This window comes from Somniosus microcephalus, unplaced genomic scaffold (assembly GCF_052327205.1).
Source record: "Somniosus microcephalus isolate GS21.2 unplaced genomic scaffold, FLI_Smic_1.0 unresolved_chr2, whole genome shotgun sequence".
NCBI classification, from domain to species: domain Eukaryota; kingdom Metazoa; phylum Chordata; class Chondrichthyes; order Squaliformes; family Somniosidae; genus Somniosus; species Somniosus microcephalus.
The window spans coordinates 64,198,581-64,210,296 of record NW_028225180.1 but is presented as its reverse complement, the minus strand read 5'-3'; the positions used below and the strand labels follow the sequence as shown (position 1 = coordinate 64,210,296).

The 11,716-nt window shown below is 50.3% G+C and overlaps 1 protein-coding gene and 1 pseudogene across 2 annotated transcripts in view; one reads left to right on the top strand and one right to left on the bottom strand.

The window, feature by feature from the left end:
• Positions 1-11,716, bottom strand: part of LOC147092727 (NACHT, LRR and PYD domains-containing protein 3-like) — a 1,209,123-nt pseudogene that overhangs the window by 82,444 nt on the left and 1,114,963 nt on the right. The gene's annotated exons all lie outside the window — the stretch shown is intronic.
• LOC147092741 (NACHT, LRR and PYD domains-containing protein 3-like) overlaps positions 1-11,716 on the top strand; it is a 45,142-nt gene that overhangs the window by 17,381 nt on the left and 16,045 nt on the right. The window contains exon 2 of the mRNA XM_085976396.1: positions 7,748-7,843. Within this exon, the coding sequence (XP_085832522.1) occupies positions 7,748-7,843 (96 nt within the window). The remainder of the gene's footprint in view (positions 1-7,747; positions 7,844-11,716) is intronic.

The window sequence follows — 11,716 nt, the reverse complement described above, 5'->3', positions numbered from 1 at the left end:
GAGCTGTGGCTGCAAATCTGCATGAAGCCGCTGGCAGATCTCTTCAACCACCTCCCTTCTGAACCGCAGCCTCTTAACACAATGCGCCGCAGTCATGGTGAGATATGAGACCTGCTCCCGGTATTGCCTGACTGGGTAAGGCCTACATTGGCGACGCCTAATGGCCCCTCTGCGTCTAGCCATGCCTGGGCCTGTCTCAAAGCGTATGCCAGCCCTTCGCACAAAATGTCGCAACTGAGGGTTGGCCCCCCATGCAGCCCCCATTACAAAGTTCCAACCAGCAAAATCACAAGGATGCAAATGTCAAAGCACTGGCTAGAATCCAAAAAGACCTCTCCTATGGTGTCCGAAATCAGTAATCTCTGTGCAGAAATCCAAACCAGTCAAGTCATTGCAGCGAAATGGCTAGCTTTTATGGGTGAGTGGATGTGCCCTTTAATTAGCGCTCCCCGAATCCCACAGGGCCTCTGTTGAGTTCCATTTCACAGTTCTTAGTAGCGCCACGCCAACATCGGCCGGGCGCCACTGAATTTCCGGTTTGGGGCGCACAAACGGCGTTGCACGACGGAATGACGTCATAAGATGCGCGCGCAGCTGACCGGGCGCTGACACTTTGCGCCGGCGCTAAAGCCCAGCTGAATTTCGGCGTAGGCGCAGATCCGGCGGTGCCCGGGCGCTAAGTGGATAGCGCCGGAAATCTGGCGCTAACGTCTGGCGCAAACAGCTGAATTTCTAGGCCTATATGTTTAAGAAAGATTTTAATGTTCCCTTTTATATTCCCACTAATCTTTTCTCATTTTTTCCGTGCCCCTCTTAGTTCCTTTTTCATTTCTCCTCTACTTTCTGTATTCAGCTTGATTCCTTACTGTGCTGTTGTTGCTGTCGTGTGTTTATTATTCCAGTGTCTGCGTGTGTGAAACAGCAGAAAACTGAATTTTACAAGGTCTCAAACTTGATTATAATTTAATGCCGATGAAAGTTAACCCATTGCTGGAGATCTGCTATCTGTGGTCGGGGAGCTAGGACAGTAAGCACACAAGGATCAGTTTTATGGGGGTGGACAATGAAGGCCATGACATGGAAAAGAATACCAGATGAGACCATATCGAATGTTGTGGGAAGGTGAATGATGGACAAGGAACGGTTACACACCATGGTCACAGTCACGGAGGTTGTAGTTTGTGACTGTTCAGGGCAGATTAGAATTACAAAAGGGGTAGAAGTTCTGTTCCAGCTGTACAGAGCTCTGGTTAGACCCATTTAGAGAACTGTGTTTAGTTCTGGGCACCGCACCTCGGCAACAATATCTTGACTTTGGAGGTGGTGCAGCTCAGATTCACCGGAATGATACCGGTGTAGGAGTCTACGTACTCCTAGCAAAAAATACTGAACAGAGGTTCAACAGAAAAGGTTTAATTGTTGAGGCTGCATGCTGAACACAAAATGGAGTCAGAGACTACACAAAGTACAACTCTCTTTCCTCAGTGCACAGCTTAGACTGCTCCTCCCCCGCTCTGAGCTTAACTATGTTGCAGATCGAGTTTCTTAAAGGTGTGATCCTTCTTAAAGGCATGACGCCTGATTTATAGTTTGCGGACCGGAAAGCGGATTGTGTCCGTTCTGTGATCGGTACGCCACACAGCTCCGCCCCCCCCCCACCCCCCCAGAATCCGCTAGTAGGGAGTGTACGAACCGGCGTGGCGGCTTGATGGCACGGCCGGAACGGCTCTTGGCGGTTGGTGTCGGGAGCGGGGCGGTTGGACGCGTCGGGCTCTTAGGCGGTCTGCCCCGCGGTGGGGGTTGGCCCACTTGAACGGGTTCGTCGGGCTCTAGGTGCGCCAGCTTGAGCTGGTCGACCGACACCTTGTCAGTTCTGCCGCCCACTTCGAGGAGGAAGAACTTGTTCCCCGTCTGGAGTACCTTGTAGGGTCCGTTGTATGGGGGCCGTAGAGGTCCTCGGTGGGCGTCATGGCGCACGAAAACAAATTTGGCCATGTGCAGGCTAGGTGGTACGCGGGTTGCTGGTTCGCCGTGCCGGCCGGTGGGTACCGGAGCGAACTGTTGTGCTCGGTTGGAGAAATCGCGGCGTTGCTGGTCAGCCGACCAGGGGGGCGTGGCGGTGGGCAGGTACTCTCCGGGTACGCGCAGCGGCTGGCCGTACATGAGTTCCGCCGCCGAGGCTTGCAGGTCTTCCTTGACCGCGGAGCGTAGGCTGAGTAGCACCCACGGGAGGCAGTCGATCCAAGCCTCGTCCTCGAGGCTGGCGCGGAGGGACGCCTTCATGGACCTGTGGAATCGCTCGCACAGTCCGTTGGCTTGGAGGTGGTAAGCCGTGGTGCGGTGAACGGCCACCCCGAGGTTTCGGGCGATGGCGGCCCACAGATCAGAGGTGAACTGCGGGCCTCTATCCGACGTCATGTCGGAGGGGACGCCGAACCGAGCGACCCAGGTACCAATGAACGCCCTCGCGATGTCGGCGGTGGTGGTGGACGTCAGTGGAATGGCCTCGGGCCAGTGGGTGGTATGATCCACGATTGTCAGCAGGTGCGTGTGACCTTGTGATGGCGGCAGGAGGTCGATGTGGACGTGGTCGAACCTTCTTTCTTGCACGGTGAACTCCTCGAGTGGGGCTTTGACGTGTTGGTGGATTTTGGCACACTGGCAAGCTATGCAGGATCTGGCCCAGATGCGCACATCTTTGTGCAGGCCGCGCCAGACAAATCGGTTGGCCACCAGTCTAATGGACGTGCGGGTGCCGGGGTGTGAGAGGCCGTGGACGATGTCGAACACCCGTTTTCGCCGGGACGATGGGGCGGGGTTGCGCCAAGGAGGTGTCGCATTTGACTGTGACGGCGGCCGGGCCACAGGCGATGTCGGTCAGTCGCAGCCCTGGGAGGGTTGTGGGCGCGGAGAGCAGATCGGGGTCGGTGCGTTGCTCCGCTGCCAGTTGAGCATAGTCCACTGCCAGGTGGGCGCCGTGGACGGCAGGGCGGGATAGGCAGTCGGCCACCACGTTGTGTCGACCGGAGACGTGCCGGATGTCCGTGGTGAATTCAGACACCGCGGAGAGCTGGCGTTGTTGCCTGGCTGACCACGGGTCCGCAGATTTCGCCATCGCGAATGTCAGGGGTTTGTGGTCGACAAACGCGGTGAAGGGGCGGCCCTCCAGAAGAAATCTAAAATGGAGGACTGTCAGGTACAGTGTGAGGAGCTCGCGGTCAAAGGCGCTGTATTTGGCCTCCGGGGGGTGCAGTTGGCGGCTGAAAAAGGCCAGCGGTTGCCAGGCCCCGTCGACCCACTGTTCGTACACAGCGCCGACCGCGTGGTCGGAGGCATCCGTGGTGAGGGCCACCCTGGCGTTGGGCTGTGGGTGAGCGAGCATGGTGGTGTCGCCGAGCGCCTTTTTGGTCGAGTCGAAAGCGGTCAACATGACCGCCGACCACTCGATCGCCATTCTGTCTTTCTTACCCCGGAGGGCTTCGTATAGGGGCCGCATGAGGGAGGCCGCTCCGGTAATGAAGCGGTTGTAAAAGTTGATCATCCCCAAGAACTCCTGGAGGCCTTTGATGGTGGTAGGCTGGGGGAACTGCTGGACGGCTTGCACCTTGGCGGGCAGGGGAATGGCTCTGTCCTGCGTGATGTGGTGGCCGAGGAACTCGATCCTGCTGAGGCCGAATTGGCACTTGGCTGGGCTGATGATGAGCCCGTGCTCACTGAGCCGCTGGAACAGGGTGCGGAGGTGCTCGATGTGCTCCTGCTTGGAAGAAGTAGCTACCAGGATGTCATCCAGGTAGACAAAGAGGAACTTCAGGTCCCAGAGGACCGAGTCCATAAGCCGCTGGAAGGCCTGGGCCGCGTTTTTGAGGCCGAAGGGCATTCGGAGGAACTCGAATAGCCCAAAAGGGGTGATTATGGCCGTCTTGGGAACGTCCGTGGGGTGGACTGGCACCTGATGGTAACCGCGCAGTAGGTCGACTTTGGAGAAGACTGAGCGGCCGGCCAGTCTAGCCGAGAAGTCTTGAATGTGCGGTATGGGGTACCGATCCGGCATGGTTACGTTGTTTAGGCGCCGGTAGTCCCCGCAGGGGCGCCATCCCCCGTCGGGTTTGATGACGATGTGGAGTGGGGAGGCCCAGGAGCTCTTGGAGCGGCGGATGATGCCGAGCTGTCCCATTGTGGCGAACTCGGCCCGCGCGATCTCCAGCTTGGCCGGGTCCAGCCTGCGGGCGTGGGCATACACCGGTGGGCCTGTGGTGGGGATGAAGTGTTCTACCCCGTGCTTAGCAAACTTCGCGGAGAAGGTCGGGTTGGTGAGGGCTGGGAACTCGGCAAGGAGTGCTGAGTAGTCGTCCGTTGAGCGGGCGCGGCACTGCCACGTCATTTCGGCGGGTTGGGGGGGGGCCATGGCGCCCGGGACAGGTGACATGGTGTTCATGTCCACGAGGCGGCGCCCAGGCATGTCGACGAACTTGCCATGGGCGCACAGGAAATCCGGAGCGGGGAGAGCACCTTGGCGGTGATAAACTCTCAGTGGTAGCGGCAGCCTGCGAGGTCGATGGTGACGGTGCGGGTGCCGTACGTCCGGATGTCGGTGCCGTTGGCGGCAGCCAGCGCAGGGCCGCGGCCGCCTCGCTGGATCTCGAGGGCGGACGCGGGGATGATGCTGCGCTGCGCGCCCGTGTCACATTGGAAACGGCGTCCGGAGGCGCTGTCTGTAACGTACAGCAGCGCGCCTGCTTGCCCCATGGCCATCGTGTAGGCCGGTGTGGGGGCGGTTGGAAACGTGCAGGGATGGCTGCAGCGGCGTGCCCGTGCGCCGAACCGGGTATGGAAGTAGCAGTAGCCCTGGGTTGGGGGGCCTCGTGGCCGAGCGATAGATGGTGGAGCGCGCGCCGACGCTGCGGAGGCCAGGTCGGGGGTGACGGCGTGGTTGGAGCTGGCGGACAGGAGCTTATCGGCTTCGTCGGCCAGGGCCTCGAGGTCCGTGAGGTTGGACGCCACGATCGCTGGGCGGATGCTGGGAGGTAGTTGGCAGATAAAGAGCGTGCGGAAGAGGGAGCCGGGCGGTTTCTCGTCGGTCAGAGCAAGCATGTGTGAGAGCAAGTCTGACGGCGTGGAGTCACCGAGGCTCGGGAGGTCGAGGAGGTGGCAGTTGCGCACGAATTGGGAGGCTGTGAATTTTTTAAGGAGCGCAGCCTTGAGATGTGTGTACTTGCCTTCCTCCGGAGGGTTTTGTAGCGTTGTGCAGACTTTCGTGATTGTGGAACTGCCCAGGGAGGCGAGGAGGTAGTCGTACATCGTTGCGTCGGCGGTGATGCCGCGGAGTCGGAATTGCGATTCGGCTTGAAGGAACCAGGCGGTGGCCAGGTTCTCCCAGAACTCTGGCAGCTTCACAGAAACTGCGTTTGTGTCAGCCATGGTTACGCTTAGGAGTCGTCCTGAGCGTCGGGGTCACCAATGTAGGAGTCTACGTACTCCTAGCAAAAAATACTGAACTCGGAGAGGTTCAACAGAAAAGGTTTAATTGTTGAGGCTGCATGCTGAACACAAAATGGAGTCAGAGACTACACAAAGTTCAACTCTCTTTCCTCAGTGCACAGCTTAGACTGCTCCTCCCCCACTCTGGGCTTAACTATGTTGCAGATCGAGTTTCTTAAAGGTGTGATCCTTCTTAAAGGCATGACGCCTGATTTATAGTTTACGGACCGGAAAGCGGATTGTGTCCGTTCTGTGATCGGTAAGCTTTCAAGTATGAGGATCGATTGCACAGACGAAGCTTTTATTCCCTTCATTATACAAAATTAAGGGGTGATCTAATTGAGGTGTTTAAGATGATCAAAGGAATTGCTAGCATAGAAAGAGTTAAACTATTTTCTTTGGTAGATTAGTCCAGAAAAAGGGGGCATAACCTTAAACACAGAGCTCGGCCGTTTGGGGGTGATGTTAGAAAGCACTTCTTCAGACACGGTGTAGTGTAAATCTGGAACCCTCGCCTTCAAAAAGCTGTTGAGGTTCGGTCAATTGAAAATGACAAAACTGTCATTGATAGATTTTTGTTAGGCAATGGTATTTAGGATTACAGAACCAAGGTGGGGAGATGGAGTTAAGATACAGCTCAGTCATGATCGAATTGAATGGAGGAACAAGCTCGAACGAATGAGTGGCCTACTCCTGTTCCTATATTCTGATGCTTCAATTCATAAAGCCAATGGTCCCATATACTTTTCTAAAAGCCTTATCGTCCTGTCCTGCCACCTTCAAAGATGTCTCCATGTTTTTCTATTCCTGCAACCCCTTTAAAATTGTAAAATTTTGTTTAAATTGTCTCATTCTTCCTTCCAATGTGTATCACTTCACACTTCTCCATTAAATTTCACCTGCCATGTGTCTACCCATTTCACCAGTGTCTATTTCCTCCTGATGTCTTCTGCTATCCTCCTCACGGTTTATTACTTTTCCGAGAATCGTGTCATCTACAAACTTTTAAATTATGCTCTGTATACCAAAGTCCAGGTCACTAAAAGATATCAAAAAGAGCAGTGGTCCTAATACTGACCCCTGGGAACACTGTATACTGTACTTCCCTCCAGTGCGAAAAATATCGGTTCACAACTACTTTCTGTTTTCTGTCCATTCGCCAATTTAGTATCCACGCTGCCACTATGCCTTTAATATCATTGGCTTCAATTTTGTTAACCAGTCTATTATGAGGTACTTTACAAAAGCCTTCTGAAAGTCCATATACTGAACATCAACGAGACTACCTTCATCAACCACCTCCTATTTCATCGATTAACTCAATCAAGTCAGCCAGATTTGATTTGCCTTTTTAAAAAAAAATCCATTTTGGCTGTTGCTAATTAACCCATGTTATTCCAAGTGACAGTGAATTTTGTTTTGGAAATTTTGTCCCGAGGAGCTCCCTTAACATGGATGTTAAGCTGAGTTGCCTGTAGTTATTTGGTTTATCACTCTCCCCTTTTTTGAAGCGGGAAGTAACATTTGCAACCCTCTCGTCCTCTGGCACCTTTCCCATTACCAAGCATTGGAAGGTTGTGGCAGAGCGGGTGACATTTCTACTTTGAGCCCTGCCAACCATTTTAATGCATCGTCCTCTATTTATATCCTGTCCAATTTCTCTACCACCTCCTCCTTTACTGTATGATTGGCAGCATCCTCTCCTTCAGTGAATAATGAGGCAAAGTGTTAATTTAGGACTTCAGCCATGTCCTCTGTTTCCACAAGATGATTTTTGGTCCTTAATCGGCTCCACATTTCCTTGGACTGTTCTTTCATGCTTTATATGTTTATAAAAGGCATTAGTGTTCCCTATTATGTTACCGCTGATCATTTCTCATTCAATCTCCTTGCCCCTCTGTTGCTGTTGTGTGTTTATTTCCTTGTCGCAGCGTTAGTGAAACAGCAAAGTACTGAATTTTACAAAGTCTCAAACTATTTATAAATTAACTGAATCACTTTTACATTTCCACAGTGGGGAAAGGAAAGGACGCCGATTGATAGTTTCAATGGACGCACGTGCGCGGGAACACACAAATGGAGAATTATGATTATAAAACAGCAGTAAAATCTACCACTTGTATATTCAGTGTTTTCTGAGATCCCAGAGCTAACGGCTGCTGTACTGATGGTGGCGGAGGGATTTGATATCATGGTTAACAAGGCAACGCTCTCCTTCTCATTATAATATTTCGCTCGAACCCTCCCATTAATATTATATTTGTTACAGAGCATCAGAGCCTGGGAATGCCTGTCACCACCATGGCTGAAGGTCCAAACAGGGGAGAAGATCCGACATCTTCAACAAGGATGAGAATGGACACAGGTAGGCTCACAAAATACTTTAAAATACAATTTCTGTCCTGACAAAAGGCCCGGATCCAGTGCATGAACCTGCAGCTCTCAGGAAGAGGGAACAGGACAGGGACTGAGTACAAAGAGGGATGTGAGTGACCATCTAGAGGGACATCGCAGTCACAGGTGGAGGGAGCTCCTGAGTACTGGAACTGTCCAATAGATACTTGGTATTGGGGACTGTAAGGTGGATAGAGACCGTGACTCAGAGGAGGGTCTTCCTGAGCAACAGTGTGACTCCAGAGAGCAGGAGGCCTCCCATTGGGGAGAGAGTGAGATGCAGGTGGGGCACAGGAATTGGAGAGTGATACTAGTGGGAGATTCTATAGTCTGGGGAATAAACTCGTCTGTAGCCCTAAGCATGTCCCGAATGGTTAGTTGTCTCCCTGGTGCCAGAGGAAAAAACATCTGGAACGGATGGGACCACCTCTGGGAAGGAAAGGAGAGCAGAGAATAGCCATGGTCGGAACCAGTAAAACGGATAGAAATACGTTTCTAGAGGGATTATTAACACTTAGGCACTAAACTAAGAAACCAGGCCTCAAGCTGCTGATCGCCGGATTGTTTTGCACTGGGCTGCTTCAGGAGGGAAATAGGAGGCAGGTCAATGTGCGGCTGCAGGGCTGGAGCAGGAGGGAAGGGTTCACGTTCTTGGGGCACTAGAGTGAGTTCAGTGAGAAGGGATGGGACGGCTGTGATCTGAACTGACCAACAATGGTTTCACAGAAAAGGTGAATGGAGCAGTGGGAGGGTATCAGGGGATGTGACTGGAGATTGGGAAATATCCAGATCTGAGACTAGAGAGTGGAATTAATAAAAATGTTGGTGCTGAAATAGAAGATTTAACAAATAGTGAAAAGTTCTTGGCAAGAAAAAGGATGGAGGATTTGAAGTAGTGAAAGATAAAGCCACTTGTTTTATAAAAAAAAAAAAAAAAAACGAAACGGGGACGAGTCAACATTCCAAATGTTGGAGCTAGTATTGAGTGTTGTGTATGTGAGTGTACAAATCATTCCAAACATTCAGAAGCATGAGAGATGTGACCTCGTACCTATAAGACAGGGCCTGGGTTTTCACAGGATTCAGAGGGAAATGTTTCTGGTGATAACATTTTGAGAGAAGAGCAAAACATTTGTGGACGCCAGTATTAATAAAGCGTTCAATGACAGCACAAGAACAACAACAAGAATAAACTGGCGTTCATATAGCGCCTTTAATGTTGAAAAACGTCTTGAGGTGCTTCACAGGAGTGCTATCAATCAGAATTTGACACCGAGTCACATGAGATATTTGGACAGGTGAGCAAAAGCTTGCTCAAAGAGGTAAGATAAAAGGGACGTCTGAAAGGAGGCGAGCATGAGAGAGAGGCGGAGGGGTTTAGAACATGGAGCTATGCTAAGATGGAATCCACATTGACGCAGTTCAGCAATAGGAAGGGAAATAGCTCAATTCTCATTGGCTTTGTGGGCCAGCAAGCAGTAGAGGACAGATAGAGGGGGGACTGGGAAACTACAGGAAACTCTTTTATCCGGCACCGGCGTGGTGCCGGATGATCAAAAAGTCCGGATTACAGAGAGGTATACTTGGCAAGGTACGAGAGCCCCGTACACAGCCACAGATCCAGGAACCCCGGTTACACGGCCACTAATATATAGTAAAACTTACCTGAACCTACTCCTGAATTTTGCCGGTTAAGAGAAATTTCTGGATATTCAGGTGCCGGTTAAAAGAGAGCTCCCTGTAGTTGTGGAGGATGCAATTTTGGGGAGATACAAAATATTTCCTTTACTTTCTAAAAATGATGGTTAAAGTGAGAATGTTGCTGTACTAGAGGAGGATGTGGGTTCACAGTTAGAGATCACTGTAGAGAAGGATTTGGATCTGAGTAAAATAACCAAGGTGGAGAAGTCACTGGGCTCAGAAATAATGCACCCCTGAAAGTTAAAGAAAGTCAGAGGAGATAGGAGGGACTCTGACCACAATATTTCATCCCATGCTTGATATCAAAAATATACAGGTGGACTGAAGGAGCCCAAGTGATGTTTCTGTTCTAATGTGGAGAGAGGATTAACCTGGTAATCAGAGACCATTGAATAGAAACTCCTCAAATCTGTTAATCCATGTCGAATTAGTGAGCATTTAACGATAGAGGATGATGAGGGGAGGCTAGAACGGATTAGCTGTAGAAAAGTCGTATTTTGACAATTTTGCGAATGTAAGCGAGGAAAATCCAGACCAATAGTTTTATTACAAGTGCACACGGGAGAACTATCTCAGCTACCCTTAGCTAGAGACATCGTTCTCAAGGGAAAAAAGTGGCAATACAGCTTAGTTTATACAGTTTATTAGACAACACCCACTTATTACTAATGGGGGTGTATACATGAGAATATTGATGCTTCATTGGTTTACATGATTAATCAATTAACTATTAGGCCTGTCCTTTGAACTTGAGTACCCTCTGGATATGTCAGTAAAAAGCTTGTCGACTGCAGAGGCTTCATATTCATGAGCTATCTCTTTTGTTATCGGTATGGGAAAGTATTTTTCAGCAGAGACATGGCTGGATGAATACAAAGCCACATTGAATTATGCAGCTGGCTGACTATTCTTCAAGGCCTTATTTGCTGCTACTCCTTAATCGTGCCTTTGTACTCTTATCTCTACCAAGAACAGGCTCTTTCTAAACAGTTACTGCCAAGTTGTAATTACAAGCAACACTTCAGAATGTCTTTGGTCAGCTAAATTTATTTATGTTCGTTTAAAAAGGGTTAATATAGCCAAGTATCCCATGGTGCTTTGCGTTTGTTTTCCAGCTTAACAAGCCTGAATGGTACCTTTCAGACATATTATACCGGTCAAATATTGAGGCCCACCCCTTTATATCCCCAAAGCCAAATTTTATCCTAACAGCGAAGAACGACGGACAGGTAAAGACAGTTTGGTCCATCCAGCCTTTCCTAGGCAATTGCGATACTTTGTCGCCCTATCCCAAACAAAACCATGTGATCTCCTGGGTGAGGTGGAAAACAGGTAAAAACAGGCCAATTTGGGGGATCAAAATACTGGAAAATCCTCTCCGACCCAACTATCTATCCCTAAAGATATTCCACAAACAAATGTGCACCACCTCACTGTTTAAAGTTTCATGATTCATAAGATTCTACATTAGTGTTACTGTTAGTGGAACAGCAGTAAATGTCCTCACCTCCCACAGTGCTCATTGGTCAGGTGCTGCCACCATGAGAGATATGGTCAATATATTCAAATAGAAACACCAACCAGGACACATCTCCATGAACACATGGACATTGTCACTGCCCACAGAGACCAGAGGATCACAACCAGCTGTATATAGTGAGTGGATAGAAATCATATTCATAAAATACCAGAATTTAATATCAAAACATTAAACACATACCTGTGAATAAAAATGATACAATAGTGCCAGACTGTAAAACCAACTGGGGGATCATTTGATTCATCACTGATCACCTGCTCCACATTTCCCTGCAGAATATTCTCTACCTCAGGAATAAGGCTGTTTTTTTCCTGCACTGTGTGAGTAAATCTCACCAATGGGCGCTCCCAGTGCGGAGTCTCGGCCGACTCGAGCCCGTCTCGAACTCGGTTGTGGAGATCAGCGGGACTCACTGGATTTCACCGGGCAGCTGTCTGTGTCACACCTGATGTGGAGAGTTGATCGTAACACTCGGGGAAATGCTCGATCCCAGAGCTAACAGCTGTTGTACTGATGGGGGAGGAGGGACTTGGTATCATGTTTAACGAGGCAACGCTCTCCTGATTTTAATATTTCCATCTAACCCTCCTATTAATATTATAT